The 25,379-nt window shown below is 38.1% G+C and overlaps 1 protein-coding gene across 5 annotated transcripts in view; it reads right to left on the bottom strand.

Annotated features, from left to right (window-relative positions):
• The window catches only part of DOCK3 (dedicator of cytokinesis 3), a 610,183-nt gene that overhangs the window by 419,177 nt on the left and 165,627 nt on the right, over positions 1–25,379 (bottom strand). For all 5 annotated transcript variants that reach the window (XM_064367135.1, XM_064367139.1, XM_064367136.1 and 2 more), the window contains exon 3: positions 11,111–11,151. In XM_064367135.1, the coding sequence (XP_064223205.1) occupies positions 11,111–11,151 (41 nt within the window). The remainder of the gene's footprint in view (positions 1–11,110; positions 11,152–25,379) is intronic.

Genomic DNA, 25,379 nt, shown 5'->3' with positions numbered 1-25,379 from the left:
GCTAATTCAAAGATCTGTATTATTAAAAAGACCATGCTGCCCAAAATGATCTACAGATTGAGCACAATTTCAATCAAATTAACAACATTATTTTACACAGAATTAGAAGAAAATAACTGAAAAATTATTTTTAAAACCAAAAACAGACCTGAATAGTCAAAGTAATACAAAGCAGAAAGAACAAACCTAGTAGCATCACATTACCTGACTTCAAACTACATAAGACTATAGTAATGAAACAGCATGACAATGGTACAAAAATAGACACATAGATTAATGAAACATTATAGAAAACCCAGAAATAAAGCCACATACCTACAATCAACTGATCTTTGACAAAGTTGAGAAAAGTAAACAATGGAAAGAGGACACCCTATTCAATAAATGGTGTTAGGAAAACTGGCTAGCCCTATGCAGAAGAATGTTACTGAATAGATCTCTCCCACCACATACAAAAGTTAACTCAGCATGAATTAAAAATTAAATGTAAGATCTGAAACTATAGCAATCCTAGAAGAAAACAGAAAAGGCCCAGCACAGTGATTCACATCTGTAATCTCAGCACATTGGACGGCCAAAACAAAGAGGACTACTTGAGTTCAGGAGCTAAAGACCAGCCTGAGCAACATAGCGAAATGAATAATGGGAAAAAAAACACAAAATGAAACACAAAACAAAAAAACAGCTGGTGTGATGGTGTTCATCTGTAGTTCAAGAAACTGAAAGCTGAGGCAGAATTATCACTTGAGCCCAGGAGTTCAAGGCTGCAATGAGCTATGATCGCAACACTGTACTCCAGCCTGGATGTCAGAGAAAGACCTTGCTCACCAAATTTGTTTTAAAAAGGTAGAGGAAGAGGGGAAATGGGAGGGGAAAGGGAGGGGAGGGAGAGGTGGAGATGAGGGGAGGGGTGGCAATAGTGGGGAGGGAAGAGGAGGGGAGGAAACAACTTCTACACACTGGCCTAGGAGAATAATTATAATTTTATAACTAAGACCTCAAAAGCAAATAATGAAAAAAAAAAAAACAGACAAATGGAGTTTAATTAAACTAAATAGCTTCTACACAACAAAAGAAACAATTAAGAGTCAACACACGATCTGAGGGCGGATCCAAGATGGCCAAATAGGAACAGCTCTGGAGTGCAGTTTCCAGTGACAATAACAGAGAGGGCGAGTGATCACCGCATTTCCAAACAACTTACTACTACCCACAGACCAGGAGATTCCTGGGCTGAAAAACGCTACAAGTTTCCAGCACTGCTGTTTCATCTGGCACAGCAGGTCTCCGCACAAACACTCACACAAATCTGGGTGGCCATTTCAACTGGCGCCTGGAATGACCAGGAGACAGAGCCGACCATTCGACTGAAAAAAAAGGACTGACACAGGGAGCCAGGTGATGTGGCTTGGCGGGTCCCATTAAAACAAAGACCAGCACTCTGAAACACTCTGGATTGAGAGTTTCACAACAAGCGCAGCTGGACCCAGGACGGTCCACCTCTATGGGGGGAAGGGCATCCAACATTACCAAGGCAGTCCGCCACTACCGAGGCAGTGCGCCACTACTGAAGCAGTCCACCACTACCAAGGCAGTCCGCCATTACTGAGGCAGTTCTAACTATACCTCTGTAAACAAAACCACAAAGAAGTTCACACAGCAGCTGAACAGAGCCCACCATAGCTCAGCAACACCTCTGCTGGCAGACTGTGACTAGGCTACTTCCTTGCTGGGCAGGGCATCTCTGAAAAAAGGCAGCAGCACATCAGGAACTTATAAATAAAGCTCCACCTTCACAGGACAGAGCACTTGGGAGAAAAGGCGTTATGAGTTCCATTGCCGCAAACTTAAATGTACCTTCCCAGCAGCTCTGAACAGAACAACATAGCTCACAGCTCAGCACTTGAGCTCCTGTAAGGGACAGACTGTCTCCTCAAGCAGCTCCCCGACCCCTGTAGATCCAAAGAGACACCTCACAAAGGAGAGCATAGGCTGACATCTGGCAGGTATCCTTCTGGGACAAAGATAATAGAAGAAGAAACTGGCAGCAACCCTTACTGTTCTGCAGTCGATGCAGGTGATCCCCAAGCAAGCAGGGTCTGGAGTGGACCTCCAGCAGTCCTACAGCAGAGGGGCCTGACTGTTAAAAGGAAAACTAAGAAACAGAAAGAAGTAACTTCATCATCAACAAAAAGGACGTCCACTCAGAGACGCCATCTGAAAATCACCAACTACAAAGACCACAGGTAGATAAATCCACAAAGATGGGAAGAAATCAGCACAAAAAGGATGAAAATGCCCCAAACCAGAATGCCTCTCCTCCTCCAAGGGATCACAATTCCACAAGGGAAGAGAGCTGGATGGAGAATGAGTCTGATGAATTGACAGAAACAGCCTTCAGAAGGTGGGTAATAACAAACTTCTCTGAGCTAAAAGAACATGTGCTAACCCAATGCAAAGAAACTAAGAACCTTGAAAAAAGGTTTGATGCAATACTAATGAGAATAAACAGCTTAGAAAATAATATAAATGACTTAATGGAGCTGAAAAACACAACACGAGAATTTCGCCAAGTATACACAAGTTTAAATAGCCAAATCGACCAAGCAGAAGAAAGGATATCAGATGGAAGATTAACTCAATGTAATAAAAAAAGAAGGCAAGATTAGAGAAAAAGGAGTGAAAAGAAATAAACAAAGCCTCCAAGAAATATGGGATTATGTGAAAAGACCTAATCTGCGTTTGAGAGGTGTACCTGAATGTGACAGAGAGAATGAATCCAAGCTGGAAAACACTCTCCAGGATATTACCCAGGAGAACTTCCCCAACCTAGCAAGCCAGGCCAATATTCAAGTGCAGGAAATACAGAAAATACCACAAAGATATTCCTCAAGAAGAGCAACCCCAAGGAACATAATTGTCAGATCCACCAGGGTTGAAATGAAGGAAAAAAAATGCTAAGGACAGCCAGAGAGAAAGGTCAGGTTACCCACAAAGGGAAGCCCATCAGACTCACAGCAGATATCTCAGCAAAAACCCTACAAGCCAGAAGAGAGTGGTGGCCAATATTCAACATCCTTAAAGAAAAGAACTTTCAACCTAGATTTCATATCCAGCCAAACTAAGCTTCATAAGCGAAGGAGAAATAAAATCCTTTACGAACAAGCAATTGCTGAGAGATTTCGTCACCACCAGGCCTGCCTTACAAGAACTCCTGAAAGAAGCACTAAACATAGAAAGGAACAACCAGAAACAGCCACTCCAAAAACGTACCAAATGGTAAAGATCATGAACACAATGAAGAAACTGCATCACCTAATGGGCAAAACAACCAGCTAGCATCAAAACGGCAGGATCAAATTCACACATGACAATATTAACCTTAAACATAAATGGGCTAAATGCTCCAATCAAAAGACACAGACTGGCAAATTGGATAAAAAGCCAAAACCCATTGGTGTGCTGTATCCAGGAAACCCAACTCATGTGCAAGGACACACACAGGCTCAAAATAAAGGGATGGAGGAAGATTTACCAAGCAAATGGAGAGCAAAAAAAAGCAGGAGTTGCAATCCTAGTCTCTGACAAAATAGACTTTAAACCAACAAAAATCAAAAGAGACAAAGAAGGGCATTACATAATGGTAAAAGGATCAATGCAACAAGAAGAGCTAATGATCCTAAATATATACACACCCAATACAGGAGCACCCAGATAAACAAAGCAAGTTCTTAAGGACCTACAAAGACACTTAGACTCCCACACAATAATAGTGGGAGACTTTAACACTCCACTGTCAATATTATACAGATCAAGATAGAAAATTAACAAGGATATCCAGGACTTGAACTCAGAATTAGACCAACCAAACCTAATAGACATCTACAGAACTCTCCACCCCAAATCCACAGAATATACATTCTTCTCAGCACCACATCGCATCTACTCTAAAACTGACCACGTAATTGGAAGTAAATCACTCCTTAGCAAATGCAAAAGAACAGAAATCCTAACAAACAGTCTCTTAGACCACAGTGCAATCAAATTAGAACTCATCATTAAGAAACTAACTCAGAACCACAAAACTTCATGGAAACTGAACAACTGGCTCTTGAATGCTGACTGGATAAACAATGAAATGAAGGCAGAAATAAAGATGTTCTTTGAAACCAACAAGAACGAAGACACAATGTACCAGAATCTCTGGGACACATTTAAAGCAGTGTCTAGAGGAAAACTGAGAGCAATAAATGCCCATACCAGAAGCAAGGAAAGATCTAAAATCCACCCCTTACCATCAAAATTAAAAAAGCTAGAGGAGCAAGATCAAAAAAACTCAAAAGCTAGCAGAAGACAAGAAATAACTAAGATCAGAGCAGAACCGAAGGAGATAGATAATTTTTTAAATTATAAGTCCTAGTGTCTCTGGATGAGAAAAAAACAGGGCAAGAAATCTGGCACCATGAAAAATATCAATATAGTGATACCATCAAAGAATTGCACAACCTCTCCAACAATGATCCCTAAACAAAATGGAGACTCAGAAATGACAGATAAAGAATTTAAAGCATGGACTGTAAGGAAGCTCAACACAATCCAAAATGAGGTTAAAAGTCAACACAAAGAAAATTCTAAAGCAATCCAAGCAATGGCGGAAGAAATAAACATCTTAAAAGGAAATCCATCAGAGCTTCTGGAATTCAAAATTCAAAGAATTGTAAAATACAATTGAAAGCTTTATCAGTAGACTGACCCAAGCAGAAGGAAGACTGTCAGAGTTTAAATACTGGTTTTTTTGGTCATGCATCATGGCTCCCACCTGTAATTCCAGCACTTTGGGAGGCTGAGGCAGGAAGACTGTTTGAGCCCAGGAATTTGAGACCAGATCTGGCAACACGGCAAGACCCTACCTCTACAAAAATATTTTTAAAAATTAGCCAGGCATGATGGTATGTGCCTGTGGTCCCAGCTTCTCAGAAGCCTGAAGTGGAGGGGCCACTTGAGCCTGGGAGATCAAAGCTGCAGTGAGCCATGATCATACCACTGTACTCTAGCCTGGGTGACAGAGCAAGACCCTGTCTCAAGAGAAAAAAAAAAAGTTTTCGAGCTCATCCAGACAAAAATAAAGAACAATAATTTTTTTTAATGAACAAAGTCTTCAAGAAATATTAAATATGTAAAGCAACCAAATCTATAAATTATTTGCATTCCTGAGAAAGAAGGAAAAAAGGTAAACAATCTGGAAAACACATTTGAGGAAATAATTCAAGAAAATTTCCCTAATCTTACTAGTGAGGAAGACATCTAGACATAAGAACTCCAGAGAACACCTGTGAGGTACAATATTAAATAAAAATCACCTATATCACCAAGGCATATAGTCCACAAGACTGAACAAGGTCAATGCTAAAGAAAAAATCTGGAAGGCAGCTAGAGAAAAACATCAGATCACATACAATGGGGAATCCCATCAAGAAAACAGTGGACTTCTCAACAAAAAAGTTATAAACCAGGAGAGACTGGGGGACTGTTTTAGGCAGTCTTAAAGAAAAGAAATTCCAACCAAGAATTTCATATCCTGCCGACTAAGCTTCATTAGCAAAGGGGAACTAAAATCTTTGCCAGACAAGTAAGCACTAAGGAAATCTGTTACCACTAGACCAGCCTTACAGGAGAGTTCAAAACACGGAAACAAAAAGAACAATACCTGCTGTCACACAAGCACATTTAAGTACATAGCCTGTAAAGCAACTGCACATTAGAAACTAAAAAGTAGCCAGTTAACAACTTCATGATAGAATCAAAACATCACATATCAGTATTAATGTTGAACGTAAATAAACACTCCACTTAAAAGGCAAAGAGTAGCAACCTGAACAACGAAAAAAGACCCATCTGTCCGCCATCTTCAGGAGATCTATCTCAGATGTAACAACACCCATAGGCTCAAGGTAAAGGGCTGAAGACAGATTTACTATGCAAATGAAAAACAAAAAAGATCAGGGGTTACTATTCTTATATCAGATAAAACAGACTTTACATCAACAACAATAAATAAAAAGGACAAAGAAGAGCATGACATAATGATGAAGGTTCAATTCAACAAGACTTAACTACCCTAAATATATATGCATTCAACATTGGAACACACAGATTCCTAAAATAAGTACCTCTAGATCTACTAAAAGACTTAGACAACCTCACAATAATGGTGGGGGATTTTTTTTTTTTTTTTTTTTGAGATGGAGTCTTGTTCTGGCACCCAGCCTGGAGTGCAGTGGCGCAATCTCAGCTCACTGCAACCTCTGCCTCTGGGTTCAAGCAATTGTCCTGCCTCAGACCCCTGAGTAGCTGGGACTACAGGCGTGCGCCACCATACCCAGCTAGTTTTTGTATTTTTCTAGAGATGAGGTTCCAGCAGCACATCAAAAGGTAATTCATCACAGACTGTTACCCCAATACCTTTTTCCCTTTGCTAATTTTTCTTTTCATTATTTCACAGTAATAATTCATAGCTATGAGTACAACTATATGCTCCTATTCATTACTCATTCTACTCCACAGTACTCATAACCACTAATTACCCCTGTTTTTAAAAAATGTTCTCCTTAGCCAACTATGACCTCCGTTAGTCTTTTTTTTTTTTTTGCCACTTCCTCATTCTCTGTCTCCAAGGTGGTGGCAGTCTTTATAGTCTCATTCTTTAAATAGTAAAAGATAATAGTGCAAAAGAATTATCATGCACTTAGGTGCTAGGCACTGCATTAAGGGCTTCATAAAAACTCACTGATTCAGCATTACAATTTTATGAGATAAGCAATAACATATTCCCCATTTCAAATACACACAAAATCAGACAACAGTATAATGAATCTCCACAAATCCATCACTCAGCTTCAACAATTATCAACATTTTGCCAATTTGACTCATTAATCTACACACACACATTTTACCCATTATAGTATTTTTAGAGAAAATTTCAGAAATTATTCATAAATACTTTAACATTTACCTTAAATATTCAAAAAGGTTTAACTGCTTGAACCTCTGCCTCCCAGGTTCAAGCAATTCTCTTGACAGTAAATACCTTCAATATTTACCTTTTGTTTTTCTGATAAATTCGATTTTATAGCTATACTGTATGACAGTAATGGATTCATGTCTCTGTTGAATGACAGATTTCCTGTTGCCAAAGTCTAAATTCCTTAGATTTCTTTGACGTATAACCCTAAATATATCAATTCAATACCTTTCCTGCCTTAACCATCCATCACTCATCACTCTCCTGCACTATGCCTTACTCAGCTTAAAACATTTACTATTCCCTAAACACATCTTGCAACTTTTTTGCTGTGCAAAATGTTCTAGAAGGCCCTGTTCCTATCTCACAGAATGCTACACATCCTGTTCACAACTATTGTGTAATGGCTGATACTGAAATTACAAAATGGAAGTAAATATAAACTGTACCGAATTTCATTATTCCTCTTGAGCACATATTTTATAAAAAGCACAAAATTAAAATCAAGTATCATCTTTTTTTCTCAATTTTATTTCTTATTCTTTAATTCTTCATCTATGCTCTTAAGTTTTGTGGTTTTTGTTGTTGTTGTTGTTTGGTTTTGGGGTTTTTGAGACAGAGTCTCCCTTTGTTGTCCAGGAGAACTCGGCTCACTGCAATCCCCACCTCCCAAGTTCAAGTGATTCTCCTGCCTCAGCCCTCCGAGTAGCTGGGATTACAGGAGTGCACCACCAAGTCAGGTTAATTTTTGTATTTTTAATAGAAAGAGGGTTTCTCCATGTTGGCCAGGCTGGTCTCCAACTTCTGGCCTCAAGTGATCCACCTGTCTGGACCTCCCAAAGTGCTACGATTACAGGCAAGAGCTACCATGCCTGGCCAAAAAGTTAGTATTTCGATGACTCTAACAAATGCATAACATGGCATTTCACCAGTGGAACACAACACTATGTCTCAAAACCTTGCTTTGGTCTCTAAGATTATAAAACCAAAGTAAGTTCTACTATACAAGTGCATGCAGGAAAAACAAAGTCCTCAAAAAATGAAAAGACAATAAACTATCATTCTTAAAATCATCTAACATAAAATTTAGTTATATTTCCTGCCTATCATGCTTCTCTTAAACTGTAAAATTTTAAATATTTAATAGCTACCCTAGTTATTCCTTCTAAACATTTTACTAAAAAATAATACAGGGAACAAAAAGATTAAGCTTTGCAAATTTTTAAAAACTTTTATAGGAAGAACTGTTTCATCATTTACTAATATATCTAAATTCTGGCCAGGCACAGTGGCTCCTGTCTGTAATCCCAGCACTTTGGGAGGCTGAGGCAGAAGCATCGATTGGGCTCCAGAGTTCAAGACCAGCCTGGGCAACACAGAGATACCCCATCATTACAAAAAGTGGGGGAAAAAAAATTAGCTGGGTGTGGTGGTATGCTCCTGTAGTTTCAGCTACTCAGGAGGCTGAGGGAGGAGGACAGCCTGAGTCCAGGAGTTCGAGGCTATAGTGAGCTATAATCATGACACTGCACTCCAGCCTGGATGACACTCAATCTCATTCATTCACAAACAAATAAATAAATAAAATACTATATTCACTGTCTAGTTCAGATATTATTTTGAACTATTTTGTGTTTTACTTTATTATTAGTATAAATCACACATGACTAAAGACAAACTTTAATAAGCCAGCTTTATTTTTCCTTTAACCACTAATAGCTATGAAAAACCTATAAAAAAAATTTACTTATTATGACTGAAATAAGATCACTTCTTAGCTTTCTGGCTAAGATCAAGCATAGTAGGACCATAATATTAGCATAAATAAAGGATATACAGAAATGCATTTATTTTTGTATCATTTTAAGTATGTTGTATCCCTAAATGATTATATTTTACAAACATTAAATAACTGGCTCCATAAATCACTGACACAGAATGAAATTCAGTTAGTAATACGGTCTTTCCATATTTTTTTAAGTTTAAGAATACAGATACAAGCTATTAAAAAATATATAGACACATGTTGCTAATAAATGCTATAACCTAAGATTCTAGAATAGAGATATTACCAAAATATACAATCTCTGAATACTACGTTAGCCCCCAAAGTGATGAAATTAAAGGAGTATGATCAGACAAAAAGAACTCTAACATTCTTTGGAGTAGCATGAGTTAGGTTCCTCATTTTGTTTAGCTTGTGAAAACACTGCTAAGAGTAATCATAAAGTTTTGGACTCCCACAGAGTTCAAAAACTTTTTTCTGTAGGAAAGAGAATTTGAAACTAAGTATGAGGTTCCAAGTACTTTTCCTTAACTCTAAAATAAAACTCTAATTACTTGCTGGAGAAACCATGTGAAGCCACATGGAATTAGAGAAACCCTGAGTCTACACAGAGAAGCCTGGTTATCTTGGTGGTCTAGCTGAAGACAAGTCTTCCAGTCATCCCTGCCAAGATGTCAGACATATGAGTAAACTCTCTTGGACATTCCTAACAGAATGTCTTGGACACTGAGCCCACAGTTGACTGTTGCCACAGGTAACCTCACACATCTCAGAATAACTAGCTACCCAGATGACCCAGTCAAGCCACAAAATCATGAGAGAGAAAATGTTTGTTAATTTAATCCACTAAATTTTGGAGTATTTTGTTGTATAGGAAGATAGAATCAAAACAGTTATGTTTAATATTTTAAGGGTATCATCATTCCTGTCTCAATAATGTTTTCAAACCACACACTTTGCATCAATTTGATACTTTAATCACAAACATACAATAATTTTAATGAGTACAGTCTATGCACTGATCTCCAAACAGTTATATTGGAAATAAGGTAATGGGGAGGTGGCCAAGATCACAAATATTACTAAAAATAAATACATAGCATGTGATATCAAAAATTACAACTATTCACCTATAAGATTCCTCATTTATTCTAGTTCTAACTTTTCAACAATTTTAAATCAAAATTTAAAAAATAAACTACAAGTAGAAACTATTCCCACATAAGCATTCATGAATATATTTCAAAATTAGAAATATAAGAAAAATTACCTATAAGCAGTGGTTCTCAACCAGGGGTCATTTTGTCCCCAAGACAAATTCGGCAATGTCGGAAGTCCTCTTTTGTTGTCACACTAAGGGACAGAGTGTTGCTGACATCTAGTAGGTAGAAGCCATATACTCTGCTAAACATCTCACAATGCACAAGATTGTCTCCCGCAATAAATAATAATCTGGCCCAAAATGTCAACAGTGCCAAGAATGAGAAACCACAGCTAGGAGGCAATAAAATGTAAAGATATTGTTTCTTTATAATCATTACATTAAAACTAATCAAACTGAATGATTCTACTGGCAAAACTGATTATTAGAATTCTAAACAATTTTCTTTTTGAATGAAAAAGTGATAATTTTGGTATTTTTTCTATACAAAGAAAAGCATACTGCATCAAATATTAAGCTACATAAACATACAAGAAAAGCTGACAATATTAATTACACGAAAAATATGCAGAAAGAAGTGTCTGCAACTATATTACTGGAGAAGATTATTTCTAATTGTATTATAACTGCTAATTAAACTATATTTTGTTTCATCAATATTAATTGTGATAAACATAAAACCTAGCACATAAAATTAGTATTCTACACTAATAATTCTTATTTAAATTCATTTTCAATAATATGATCAGAGAAATAGCTAATTGGATTATTTGAAAATATTCTTCATTGTGCATTTTAGAAACAATTCATCTAATTATATGGTTCCACAGGACTAGGCCTATGAATAAGTCAATTTATTTTTTGTGAAATACCTTAAGGAAAAAAATATTTAAAAGCCTGAATAGGCTTTTTCAAGATAAGCTTCGCATCTATGACCATATCTGCATTTCCTGTCCTTTTAGAAGAAACATTTTAATATGCTGAGACAGAGAAGAGTTTGTTGCAGTTTAGTAACAGAAATAATCATTGTGACTACTGTAAAAGGTTAAAAGAGGAACCCACTAAGAGTTGTTATATCAAACAAACATATAAGGCAGTTCTTTCCTACATTAGAAAAGGTAACAATAAACTTTTCGCTACCTTCACATTTGGCTTCTTTGTTGAAACTCCTCTGTACCAACCTAAAACAAAGCATAAGAGGATATTAAAATCACACTGTCATGTTCAATAAGAAATATAATAGTATTTTTTGAAAGAAACAGGTAAGGGAACATCTTTCCTTAAAACACACACTGTGGCTTTATTAGGATATAGAGTTGCCCTAGTAGCTTACTCCAAAAAGAACAGTCTATAATGAATAAAACATTTCTAATTTTCATCACAAGGCATAAAGGTCTTTCAACTGAGTAAAATGCAATTAGAAAGACTTTGGAGGACATGTAATTCAACAGCACAAAAATTCCTAGATAAAGATATTGGGGCAGAGAAATGCTAACTAACATCATATCACTTTTTCGTGGCAGATAGGGAGTACAGCCCAGACTTTGTTTCCTGGACTCTTTCAATCTTCCATGCAGTATACTAAACACTACTCTCATTTCTTTGCCTTCCAGCTGCTTAAGTCAACATCCTTGCTAGTGCAGATCACCTTCTTGATTTATTTCCTTTCAGTATTCACACACAGCAACACTAATAAAATTTTCAATTACACAATAAAAAACAATTTTCAGAGAAAGAAAATTTTACTGCCAACTCTTCTCAATTTCAATGTATTATTTTCAGAGCTCTTCTATAGTTTCTTTATCCAAATTTAAAAGGAAGCAGCTCCAGTGGGTAGGAGAGGAAGTCAAGAGTTGTATTTAAAGAAGGAAGATGAAGTTGATTGCTAAATTAATTGAGAGGTTACTGTTAAGAGTTTGTCCCAGATGTTAACTTTTAAAATAACAAAGCTATGAGAAAAAAAGAATCAACTTTTTTCACCTGAAAAATAACAAACAACAAAAGAGATGAGCCTGTTTCTGTTTAGAACTAGTTGAAATAATAAATTTCATTAACTCATTTTACACCTTGAGTCTCAATTTCTCCATTTATTTTTGAAAAATGGTGATAACTTACCAATTTGATACTTTACAGTATTTTAAGAAACATAACAGAAAATGACATCAGGAGGTATGGCAGAGTTAAGTCTCTTCAAAAAGCCTCTCCTCAATAAAAGCAATGAGAACACTGTAAAGCTAAAGTAATCAAGACAGTATGATACTGGTGAAAGACTAGGCAAATAGATAACTGAATAGAGAATCCAGAAATAGACCCATATAAATACAGTCAACTGATCTTTGACAAAGAAGCAAAAGTAATAAATGGAAAAAAGAGTTTTCAACAAATGGTGCTGCAACAACTGGACATCCACATGCAAAAAAAATAAAAACCTACACACAGACTTACCCTAGTCACAAAAGTAAACCCAAAATGGATCACAGACCTTAATGTAAAATGCAAAACTATAAAACTCCAACAAGATAACATAAGAGAAAATGTAAGTAACCTTGAGTACAGCAATGACTTTTTAACTACAACACCAAAGTCATGATCCATGAAGGAAACAATTGATATACAGAGCTTCATTAAAATTAAAAACTTCTCTGTGAAAGGCATTGTTACGAGAATAAAATGACAAGCCACAGACTGGGAGAAAAATATTTACAAAAGACCTATCTGATAAAGGAATGATATCCAAAATATACAAAGAACTCTTAAAACTCAATGATAAGAAAATAAACAGCCCACTAAAAAATAAGCAAAATGCCAGGCATGGTGGCTCACGCCTGTAATCCCAGCAATATGGGAGGCCAAGGCAGGTGGATCACGAGATCAAAAGATCCAGACCATCCTGGCCAACATGGTGAAGCACCATCTCTACTAAAAATACAAAAATTAGCTGAGTGTGGTTACATGCCTGTAGTCCTGGTTACTCGGGAGGCTGAGGCAGGAGAATCACTTGAACCCGGGAGGCAGAGGTTGCAGTGAGCTGAGATCGTGCCATTGCACTCCAGCCTGGTGACAGATTGAGACTCCGTCTCCAAAAATAAAAATAAAAAAAATAAGCAAAACATCTAAACAGACACCTCACCAAAGAAGATACAAATATGACAAATAAGGATATCAGAAAATGCTCAACATCATTATGTTATTAGGCAATTGCAAATTAAAACAACAATGAGCTACCACTGCATACCTTATCAGAATGGCAAAAATCCAGAACACTGACTCAAACCAAATGCTGGTGAAGAAGGAACTCTCATTAACTGTTGATAGAAATACAAAATGGTACAACGGCACTCTGGAAGACAGTTTGGCAGTTTCTTACAAAACTAAACATATGATTGAGCAATCCATTCCTTGATATTTACCCAAAGGAATTGAAAACTTACATCCACACACAAAAAAACTACAAATGGATATTTATAGCAACTTTATCATAATTTCTGCCAAAACTCAAAAGCATCTAAGCTGTCATTCTTCAAAAGATGAGTGAAGAAATAAACTGTGGAGCATCCATTTAATGAACTGTTATTCAGTGACAAAAAGAAATGAGCTAACAAGCCATGAGAAGACACTAAATGAATCTTAAATGCATACTGTGGATACATTTGACACCATATAATGATAATGCAAATGTGATACCATACTCTCTCGCAGTCAACTCTCCTCCCCAACCTCCTCCCCCAGCCCTGACAACGACTGATCTACGTAGTTTCAAAACCACATCATCATCTCTAAGGGATGACACCATTATAAGGTGCACGTGAGAAATCTGCTCAGTGAACTTCAGCCATCACCTTTTCTTATAACTGAAACTCTGCTACAAGCTTTGCCAAATGTACCCATTCCATGACTGAGAAGAATTGAAGACAGTAAGGAAAAGAGAAAGGAAGAACAACTCATTATTTTTGTTTCTTACATATGAACCAAAAAAGTTCACAAGCTCTCAAAGAACCAAAATATCTCCAAAATCGTTATGAATCAATAGGAAATATATGTTGTTAATGAACTAGTACAATGAAGTATCTTTCAAATGTCAATGTACCTATTGTCCAAGAACTCTGGACAATCTGCCTTTGCAATTATATTCTCTCCTTTCATTTTCATCATTAATATCTTGACTTTCCAAGATTTCAGAATACTAGCAAAGAAAGTGAAACTCCCCTTGATGTTCAGATTGTCTGAGTCTTCACCAATTTCAGTGTCATAATATGCATTTAACTGAAAAACGCATCAGAGTCTCACATGGTGAGTAAAACATCTGCTGGCTTGATTACTACTAGGAACTTAAGGTTAAGGCAAAGTTTTATACTCTAACGTTTTCAGAAATAAATTTTTGTAGAAAATTAAATAAAGAAAGGAAGGCATTCTTACAACACTCAAGTTTATAATTTAAAGATTTATGTCTAACTTTAACTTAAGTCAGAAAAATATAATCGAATTCTATGAAATGCTAAACAAGTATTGCCTCCAAAAGTTCTCTATTGGTCTTCTATCCCTTCTACCTATAAATACCAGCTCTTCCCTTCCTCGGTAACTTGCTGCAACTCTCCAAGTTGTAAGCTAGGGGTATGTTACTCTTACTTAGCATGATTGTAAGAAACACAGACTTTTTCCACTTCACCCAAATGTATGGAAATGAAAGAATTATTGGAAATGGTTTGGGTATCAACTTCAAATTCCAAAAGAAAAGTTTAGCATTTTGAGCCTCAGTTACTCTTCTGCTCTAAACTCTCCAAAAGCATCCCAGTTCAAAACAAAATCCAAAGTCTTTATTAGAGCCTCTGTTGATCTCAACTTCCACCACTCTCTCTGCTTCTCCCCATCCCATCCATCCACTGCAGCCATAATAGTCTCTCTGCAATTCTTTCAACTTACTAAGCAGGTTAGTGCCTCAGCACCTTTATACTTTTTGCACCATATTTCTGGACTGTTCTTCCCCTCCTCTCACCCCTTCCACCTAGAGTATCTCAGGATTCCTTCCTCATTTCTATCTGTTCTCTGCCCAAATGTTGTCTTCTCAGACAGGCCATCCAAAATCATCCTACGTAAATACACAGAAGACAGAAGTTTCCCCTGACCCACTTCCCCACTAATATGGTCTGGCTCTGTGTCCCCACCCAAATCTCATCTTGAATTGTAATCTCAATTCTAATCCCCACATGCTGGGGGAGGGACTCAGTGGGAGGTAACTGAATGTGGTGGCGGTTATCCCCATGCTGTTCTCATGATAGTGAGTTCTCACAAGATCTGAAGGTTTTATAAGGAGCTTTTTCCCCTTTGCTCAGCACTTCTCTCTCCTGCTGCCATATGAGGAAGGATGTGCTTGCTTCCCTTTCCACCAAGGCCTCCCCAGCCATGCAGAACTATAAGTCAATTAAGAGTACTTTTACGGGTACTCTTAAATGCAGGTTTCTGGTAAGTTTGAAGATCGTGATTTTGATCAACTGGTTAAAAGGTAATAAGCACTTAAATATTTTGTCAGAAAAGTAAAAAGTGTAATGCCTTTTAGTTCATGTGACTTAAGTAATCTTTGGGAAATAAAAACAGTTTTGCACGCAAGGCATGTAAAAAAAGTGAAATGTGTTTTGGGTAAAAGATTATAAAAAGGCATGTGAATGTGAGGTAGACTTTTTTGCCTAAAGTGTTAAATGATTGTTTGAAGTTTAGGATACAGCTGAAGGTTTGTGCAAGTTGTGAAAATCTTGTAAAAAAAAGTTTGTGTGTGAACAATGGAATAAAAATACAACAGGGTTTCCTTAGAGCACTAATATGCCTTCGTTAACAAAAATATGTAAAGGGTTATAAAGAAAGTTTATGAGAATCTTACCTTATGGGTAAAGTGATTAACACTGAATAAAATTGTCTGTAAGGTTTTAAGAATTGGGTGTGACATTAATAGTACACTAATACAAGGGTGAAATATGGCTTTCTCTCTTGAACAAGGTTTTCAGTTACATTAAAAAAATAATGAAGGATTTTTGTTTGCCTTTTGAATAACTATAGGAGAAAGAAGGGAAAGAAAAAGGACACTTCAGAAAACTAAGTCTTCCCTCTTAATGAGTAAAGGTTTTTGCCTTTTTAAAATATTTGACTTATCATTTTGGCTACATGACTTATGGTGACATGGAATTCTATTTTATAATATTGAGTGTCTTAAATCTTTGATATTTGACAAACTTTCCAAAATTAAATTATAAAATATGACTTTCTCTGACAACATTTTAGCTATTAGGTCATCTAAGGTCCAAATATGACACATTCAGCTTATTTGTTATACAAATAATACAAAAAGCATTGTCAAATATGAAATGGTGTTTGGCTTTCTTTGGGCTGTATTTGTGTAAATATTATTGGTATGTGTTTCAAAATTATGCAAAACTCCTATAATTCTGATATGACAGTGTGTTATTAATAATTATAATTGTTATGTAAATTGTTGCATGAGTTTTAAAAGTAACTAAAAGTCCTACTCATTTGTGGCTTTAATGGGGTTTCCCTAAGAAATTTGGTCATCCATGAATAATTGTTTTCTTATTTTGATCCTCTTCAAAAACAACCATTTTCTTGTTTTGATCCCTTGAAAAACACCTCTTTAAGGTTTATAGTCAGCTAGAGACCTTTGACAGGTGCTCCTGAATGCAGGTTTCTGATAAGTTTGGAGGTAGTGACATCAAAATGCAGGAAAAACCTTCGGGACTCTCCTGGAGGGTTGAAATGTTCATGAATATCAAGTAGAAGAGGACTTCTTCTGCATGGACTAAACTAAGAAAAGCTCAAATTAATCTTTTTGACTTTGCTTAAAACGTTGCTGATCCTTTGTTTTGTTTTTCAGAGTCAAGAACCCTTTTCTTTTTAGCTACTTACAGCTATTAACAAGTAAATACGGTATACTCCTGTGAAGAAAATTTGGATGATATTTGTTTCTTTCTACCTGATTTCTCCAGAATTTGGAAACTACCTGTGAGTATTCTTAATTTATGGCAATATAGTTATTTGCATAAGTGCAGTAAGAATGTTTTCTTTTGCAACAGGACACCAGTGGAGCCTGGTTATTTTACCAAAGCTTTGAATGGAATGATATGCTTTCCTTTAAGGAATCAAATTTGACTTGTAGAGCAATAAAAGCCCCTTGGGAAAACTGACCTCATACCTTATCTACATAGTCCCTGTACAGGATTTCTGACCTGTAGTAAGTAAAGAATGTCACTTTCTGAAAGGCCCAGGAGCCTCAAATAGTCTTGAGACCTCAAGAGGAGATGAATTTACCAAATTCATAGGTATTTGAGGGTACAAACACATGGCTGGGTTTGGCTTTAAAAAAAAAAAAGTCTGAGATCCAAGATGGCCGCTTAGGAGGAACTCGGGAATGCAGCTCCGAGAGAAAGCACAGAGGGTGAGTGGACACCGTATTTCCAGACTGATTTTTACTGCCCACAGACCAGGAGATTCACACGCAGAGAAGCCACACGGGTCGCCAGCGCCGCTGGCTTGAACGGCGCAGCCGCTGGGCCGGCACCCTGAGGCAACGGCTCACTGTACAAAGTGAGAGAGTCTGAGTCCCCTATAAGCCAGCAAGGGGAGCTGAAACGGGGAGCCAGGCCAGCGCCACGAATCTCAGAGCCGCGGCTTTAGCCAACGCAGCGGCTCCGGAGGCAGATCAGACCAGACGGTGTCCCCTCTTACCCAGCAAGAAGACCTGAAACACAACTGAAACCGGGACGGTCCAGCTCTGTGGAGGAGGGGCGTTCTCCATAGGCACCCTGCTGTTCCCAGGGCAATCTACTAAGGCAATCCGCCACTACAGAGACTCCGTCACTACAGGGGCGGGCCAACATAGCGGAAGCAGTTCTAACTACACCCAGAAGTTCACACGGAAGCTGGGTGGAGCCCACAGCAGCTTAGCGAAGCCTCTGCAACCTGAGTGTGACTAGGCTGCCACCTTGTGGGCAGGGAAAACAGCAACCGCACAGGGGAACATCGTAAAACTGTAACTCCCTGGGACAGAACACCTGGGGGGAAGAGCAGGGGGTTTATGAGTTCTGCCACAGCAGACTTAAAATTACCAAAATCAGAAAGACAACAACTACAAAGTCAACAGGTGGATAAATCCACAAAGATGGGAAGAAACCAGCGCAAAAAGGATGAAAACACCCAAAACCAGAACACTTCTCCTCCTACAAGGGATCACAACTCCTTACCAGCAAGGGAACAAGACTGGATGGAGAATGAGTGTGATGAAATGACAGAATCAGCTTTCAGAAAGTGGATAATAAGAAACTTCCGTGAACTAAAAGAACATGTTCTAACCCAATGCAAAGAAACTAAGAACCTTGAAAAAAGACTTGACGAAATGCTAACAAGAATGGACAACTTAGAGAGGAATATGAGCGAATTGATGGAGCTGAAAAACACAACACGAGAACTTCGTGAAGCATGCACAAGTTTCAACAGCCGAATTGACCAAGCAGAAGAAAGGATATCAGAGGTCGAAGATCAACTCAATGAAATAAAACGAGAAGGCAAGATTAGAGAAAACAGGGTAAAAAGGAATGAACAAAGTCAACAAGAAATATGGGACTATGTGAAAAGACCTAATCTACGTTTGATAGGTGTACCTGAATGTGACGAAGAGAATGCATCCAAGCTGGAAAATACTCTTCAGGATATTATCCAGGAAAACTTCCCCAACCTAACAAGGCAGGCCAAGATTCAAGTCCAGGAAATACAGAGAACACCACAAAGATACTCCTCTAGAAGAGCAACCCCAAGACACATAATCATCAGATTCACCAGGGTTGAAATGAAGGAGAAAATACTAAGGGCAGCCAGAGAGAAAGGTCAGGTTACCCACAAAGGGAAGCCCATCAGACTCACTGCAGATCTCTCAGCAGAAACCCTACAGGCCAGAAGAGAGTGGGGGCCGATATTCAACATCCTTAAGGAAAAGAACTTTCAACCCAGAATTTCGTATCCAGCCAAACTAAGCTTCATAAGTGAAGGAAAAATAAAATCCTTTGTGAACAAGCAAGAACTCAGAGAGTTCATCACCACCAGACCAGCTCTACAAGAGCTCCTGAAGGAGGCACTACACATAGAAAAGAACAACCAGTACCAGCCACTCCAAAAACACACGAAAAGGTAAAGAGCATCAACACAATGAAGAATCTGCATCAACCAACGGGCAAAACAGCCACCTAGCACCAAAATGACAGGATCGAATTCACACATAACAATATTAACCCTAAATGTAAACGGACTAAATGCCCCAATCAAAAGACACAGACTGGCAAATTGGATAAAAAGCCAAAACCCATCAGTGTGCTGTATCCAGGAAACCCATCTCGCATGCAAGGATACACAAAGGCTCAAAATAAAGGGATGGAGGAAGATTTACCAAGCAAATGGAGAGCAAAAAAAAAGCAGGAGTTGCAATTCTCATCTCTGATAAAATAGACTTTAAAGCAACAAAGATCAAAAGAGACAAAGAAGGACATTACATAATGGTAAAAGGATCAATGCAGCAAGAAGAGCTAACGATCCTAAATATATATGCACCTAATACAGGAGCACCCAGATACATAAGGCAAGTTCTTAAAGACCTACAAAGAGACTTAGACTCCCACACAATAATAGTGGGAGACTTCAACACACCATTGTCAATATTAGACAGATCAACGAGACAGAAAATTAACAAGGATATCCAGGACTTGAACTCAGACCTGGAACAAGCAAACCTAATAGACATTTACAGAACTCTCCACCCCAAATCCACAGAATATACATTCTTCTCAGCACCACATCACACCTACTCTAAAATTGACCACATAATTGGAAGTAAATCACTCCTCAGCAAATGCAAAAGAACGGAAACCGTAACAAACAGTCTCTCAGACCACAGTGCAATCAAGTTAGAACTCAGAATTCAGAAACCAACCCAGAACCGCACAGCCTCATGGAAAATGAACAACTTTCTCCTGAATGTTGACTGGATAAACAATGAAATGAAGGCAGAAATAAAGACGTTCTTCGAAACCAACGAGAATGAAGACACCACATACCAGAATCTCTGGGACACATTTAAAGCAGTCTCTAGAGGAAAATATATAGCAATAAGTGCCCACATGAGAAGAAAGGAGAGATCTAAAATTGACACCCTATCGTCAAAATTGAAAGAGCTAGAGGAGCAAGATCAAAAAAACTCAAAACCTAGCAGAAGACAAGAAATAACTAAGATCAAAGCAGAATTGAAGGAGATAGAGACACGAAAAACCCTTCAAAAAATCAATAAATCCAGGAGCTGGTTTTTTGAAAAGATCAATAAAATAGACAGACCACTAGCCAGACTAATAAAAAAGAAAAGAGAGAATAATCAAATAGATGCAATAAAAAATGAGAAAGGGGATATCACCACAGATTCCACAGAAATTCAAACCATCATCAGAGATTATTACAAACAACTCTATGCACATAAATTAGAAAACCTGGAGGAAATGGATAAATTCCTGGACAGTAGCCTCCTCCCATGCCTAAACCAGGAAGAAGTCGAAACCCTGAATAGACCAATAACAAGGTCTGAAGTCAAGGCAGCAATTAAGAGCCTACCACCCAAAAAAAGCCCAGGTCCAGATGGGTTCACAGCAGAATTCTACCAGACATACAAAGAGGAACTGATACCATTCCTACTGAAACTATTCCAAATAATCCAAAAAGAGGGAATCCTTCCCAAATCATTTTATGAGACCAACATCATCCTAATACCAAAACCTGGCAGAGACTCAACAAGAAAAGAAAACTACAGGCCAATATCCATGATGAACATAGATGCAAAAATCTTCAATAAAATACTGGCAAGCCGATTACAACAGCACATCAAAAAGCTTATCCACCATGATCAAGTAGGATTCATCCCGGGGATGCAAGGCTGGTTCAATATACGCAAGTCTATAAATGTAATTCACCACATAAACAGAACCAAAGACAAAAACCACATGATTATCTCAATCGATGCAGAGAAGGCCTTCGACAAAATTCAACAGCCCTTTATGCTAAAAACCCTCAATAAACTAGGTATCGATGGAACGTATCTCAAAATAATAAAAGCTATTTACGACAAACCGACAGCCAATATCATACTGAACGGGCAAAAACTGGAAGCATTCCCTTTGAAATCTGGCACTAGACAAGGATGCCCTCTCTCACCACTCCTATTCAATATAGTACTGGAAGTTCTAGCCAGAGCAATCAGGCAAGAAAAAGAAATAAAGGGTATTCAATTAGGAAAGGAGGAAGTCAAATTGTCTCTATTTGCAGACGACATGATTGTATATCTAGAAGACCCCCTCATCTCAGCCCAAAAGCTCCTGAAACTGATAAGCAACTTCAGCAAAGTCTCAGGATACAAAATCAATGTGCAAAAATCACAAGCATTCCTATACACCAATAACAGACTTAAAGAGAGCCAAATCAAGAACGAACTGCCATTCACAGTTGCTACAAAGAGAATAAAATACCTAGGAATACAACTAACAAGGAACGTAAAGGACCTCTTCAAGGAGAACTACAAATCACTGCTCAACGAAATAAGAGAGGACACAAACAGATGGAGAAACATTCCATGTTCATGGTTAGGAAGAATTAATATCGTGAAAATGGCCATACTGCCCAAAGTAATATACAGATTCAATGCTATCCCCATCAAGCTACCAATGACCTTCTTCACAGAACTGGAAAAAACCACCTTAAACTTCATATGGAACCAAAAGAGAGCCCGCATAGCCAAGTCAATTCTAAGCAAAAAGAACAAAGCGGGAGGCATCACACTACCAGACATCAAACTCTACTACAAGGCTACAGTAATCAAAACAGCATGGTACTGGTACCAAAACAGAGATATAGACCAATGGAACAGAACAGAGGCGTCGGAGGCAACACAACATATCTACAACCACCCGATCTTTGACAAACCTGATAAAAACAAGCAATGGGGAAAGGATTCCCTGTTCAATAAGTGGTGTTGGGAAAACTGGCTAGCCATATGCAGAAAGCAGAAACTGGACCCCTTCCTGACACCTTACACTAAAATTGACTCCAGATGGATTAAAGACTTAAACATAAGACCTAACACCATAAAATCACTAGAAGGAAACCTAGGCAAAACCATTCAGGACATAGGCGTAGGCAAGGACTTCATGACCAAAACACCAAAAGCATTGGCAACAAAAGCCAAAATAGACAAATGGGACCTAATCAAACTCCACAGCTTCTGCACAGCAAAAGAAACAGTCAATAGAGTGAATCGGCAACCAACAGAATGGGAAAAAATTTTTGCAGCCTACCCATCTGACAAAGGGCTGATATCCAGAATTTACAACGAGCTAAAAAAGATTTACAAGAAAAAAACAAACAAGCCCATTCAAAAGTGGGCGAAGGATATGAACAGATACTTTACAAAAGAAGACATACATGAGGCCAACAAGCATATGAAAAAATGCTCATCATCACTGGCCATTAGAGAAATGCAAATCAAAACTACATTGAGATACCATCTCACACCAGTCAGAATGGCAATCATTAAAAAATCTGGAGACAACAGATGCTGGAGAGGATGTGGAGAAATAGGAACACTTTTACACTGTTGGTGGGAGTGTAAACTAGTTCAACCATTGTGGAAAACAGTGTGGCGATTCCTCAAGGACCTAGAAATAGAAATTCCATTTGACCCAGCAATCCCATTACTGGGCATATATCCAAAGGATTATAAATCGTTCTACTATAAGGACACATGCACACGAATGTTCATTGCAGCACAGTTTACAATAGCAAAGACCTGGAACCAACCCAAATGCCCATCGATGATAGACTGGACAGGAAAAATGTGGCACATATACACCATGGAATATTATGCAGCCATTAAAAACGAGGAGTTCGCGTCCTTTGTAGGGACATGGATGAACCTGGAAACCATCATTCTCAGCAAACTGACACAAGAACACAAAATCAAACACCACATGTTCTCACTCATAGGCGGGTGTTGAAGAAGGAGAACACATGGACACAGGGAGGGGAGCACTATACATGGGGGTCTGTTGTGGGGGAGTGGGGGGGACAGCGGGGGGGTGGGGAATTGGGGAGGGATAGCATGGGGAGAAATGCCAGATATGGGTGAAGGGGAGGAAGGCAGCAAATCACACTGCCACGTATGCACCTATGCAACAACCTTGCATGTTTTGCACATGTACCCCAAAACCTAAAATGCAATTAAAAAAAAAAAAAAAAAAAAAAAGTCTTATCTGAAATTCCTTGTCAAGAGTTCCATCAAAGACTATTTTGAAAGCATATGTGAAAAATAATTACTCTTGCTGCACTTTAAACAAATAATCAGGCCAAGTATAAGACTAAGGCTTTTTTCTGCAAACAAACTGGTCCTATTATCATTTGTCTTTAGTAAAAACAGAAGACTGAAGAAAAAAATTTATGTTTCAAGAACTATGGTACACCTGTTATTAGATTCTAGTCTCATCAGCTGTTTCTAAGTTTTCTCTGCATTTTAGACTAACCCTGCCTATCCTGTGACCCAACCAGTGATGGCTGACTGCTGCTCAGAAGAAACAGAAGTATGAGTAATGTAAAAATTTGGATCAATATTCTAATTCTAGGCACATATTGGGATCAGCTAGCAACCCTGTATCAGCTTGGTTCCTACAATTGTCCAGTTCATGAAGAGCTTTCTTAGTTTACTTGGGATAATTTTACTTATTTTGCTTTACTGTTGTGGAATATATTGCTGTTATACTCTGTGTAGGAATGCAGGATAAGCTTACTGAATGGTTTCTTAAATTTAACACGTATTCATCTTCCAGATATCAATTTTTGTTGGAACTCAGAGTTATGAATGGCCCTCGGCATACCAATACTTTCTGACTGAGCTCCTCTCTACCCTGAATACAACAGACTCTAGTAGTTAGGCAGGAATATCACCACTCCTATTCAGCCTGAAGAAGTAAGTTACGGAAGATGGATCTTCATCCCTCTACAACCCTTAAAAAAGGGAGAAGGAAAAATACATTTGAATAAGAGCAACCCCATCTTGAATAGGGGTTGGGTAAAATAAGGCTGAGACCTACTGAGCTGCATTCAAAGGAGTTTAGGCATTCTAAGTCACAGGATGAGCCAGGAAGTCAGCACAAGATACAGGTCACAAAGACCTTGCTAATAAAACAGGTTGCATTTTTCTTACAAATTTGTTTAAGTTCCTTATAGATTCTGAATTATCAGCCCTTTGTCAGATGGATAGACTGCAAAAATTTTCTCCCAATCGGTACGTTGTCTGTTCACTCTGATGATAGTTTCTTTTGCTGTGCAGAAGCTCTTTAGTTTAATTAGATCCCATTTGTCAAGTTTCGCTTTTGTTGCCATTGCTTTTGGTGTTTTAGTCATGAAGTCTTTGCCCATGCCTATGTCCTCAATGGTATTGCCTAGGTTTTCTTCCAGGGTTTTTATGATTTTAGGTCTTACGTTTAAGTCTTTAATCCATCTTGAGTTAACTTTTGTATAAGGTGTAAGGAAGGGGTCCAGTTTCAGTTTTCTGCATATGGCTAGCCAGTTTTCCCAACGCCATTTACTGAATAGGGATTCCTTTCCCCATTGCTTGTTTTTGTCAGGTTTGTTGAAACAACCTGATCAAAAAGTGGGTGAAGGATATGAACAGACACTTCTCAAAAGAAGGCATTTACGTGACCAACAAACATATGCAAAAATGTTCATCGTCACTGGTCATTAGAGAAATACAAATCAAAACGACAAAACGATTGCCAGTTAGAATGGCAATATTAAAAAATCAGGAAACAACAGATGCCGGAGAGGATGTGCAGAAAGAGGAACTCTTTTACACTGTTGGTGGAAGTGTAAATTAGTTCAACCATTGTGGAAGACAGTGTGGCAATTCCTCAAGGATCTAGAGCTAGAAATACCATTTGACCCAGCAATCCCATTACTAGGCATATAACCAAAGGATTATAAGTCATTCTACTATAAAGACACAGGTACACATATGTTTACTGAAGCAGTGTACACAATAGCAGAGGCTTGGAACCAACCCAAATGCCCATCAATGATAGACTGGATAAAGAAAATGTGGCACATATACACCATGGAATATAATGCACCCATAAAAAAGGATGAGTTCATGTCCTTTGCAGGGACATGGATAAAGCTAAAAACCATCATTTTCAGCAAACACAGGAACAGAAAACCAAATACTGCATGTTCTAACTCCTAAGTGGGAGTTGAACAATAAGAACACATGGACACAGGGAGGGGAACATCACATATCAGAGCCTGTCAGGGGGTGGGGGGATAGGGGAGG

This window comes from Aotus nancymaae, unplaced genomic scaffold (assembly GCF_030222135.1).
Source record: "Aotus nancymaae isolate 86718 unplaced genomic scaffold, 86718_ANA_hifiasm-v0.15.2.pri h1tg000067l, whole genome shotgun sequence".
NCBI classification, from domain to species: domain Eukaryota; kingdom Metazoa; phylum Chordata; class Mammalia; order Primates; family Aotidae; genus Aotus; species Aotus nancymaae.
This window is presented reverse-complemented; position numbering and strand designations above follow the sequence as displayed.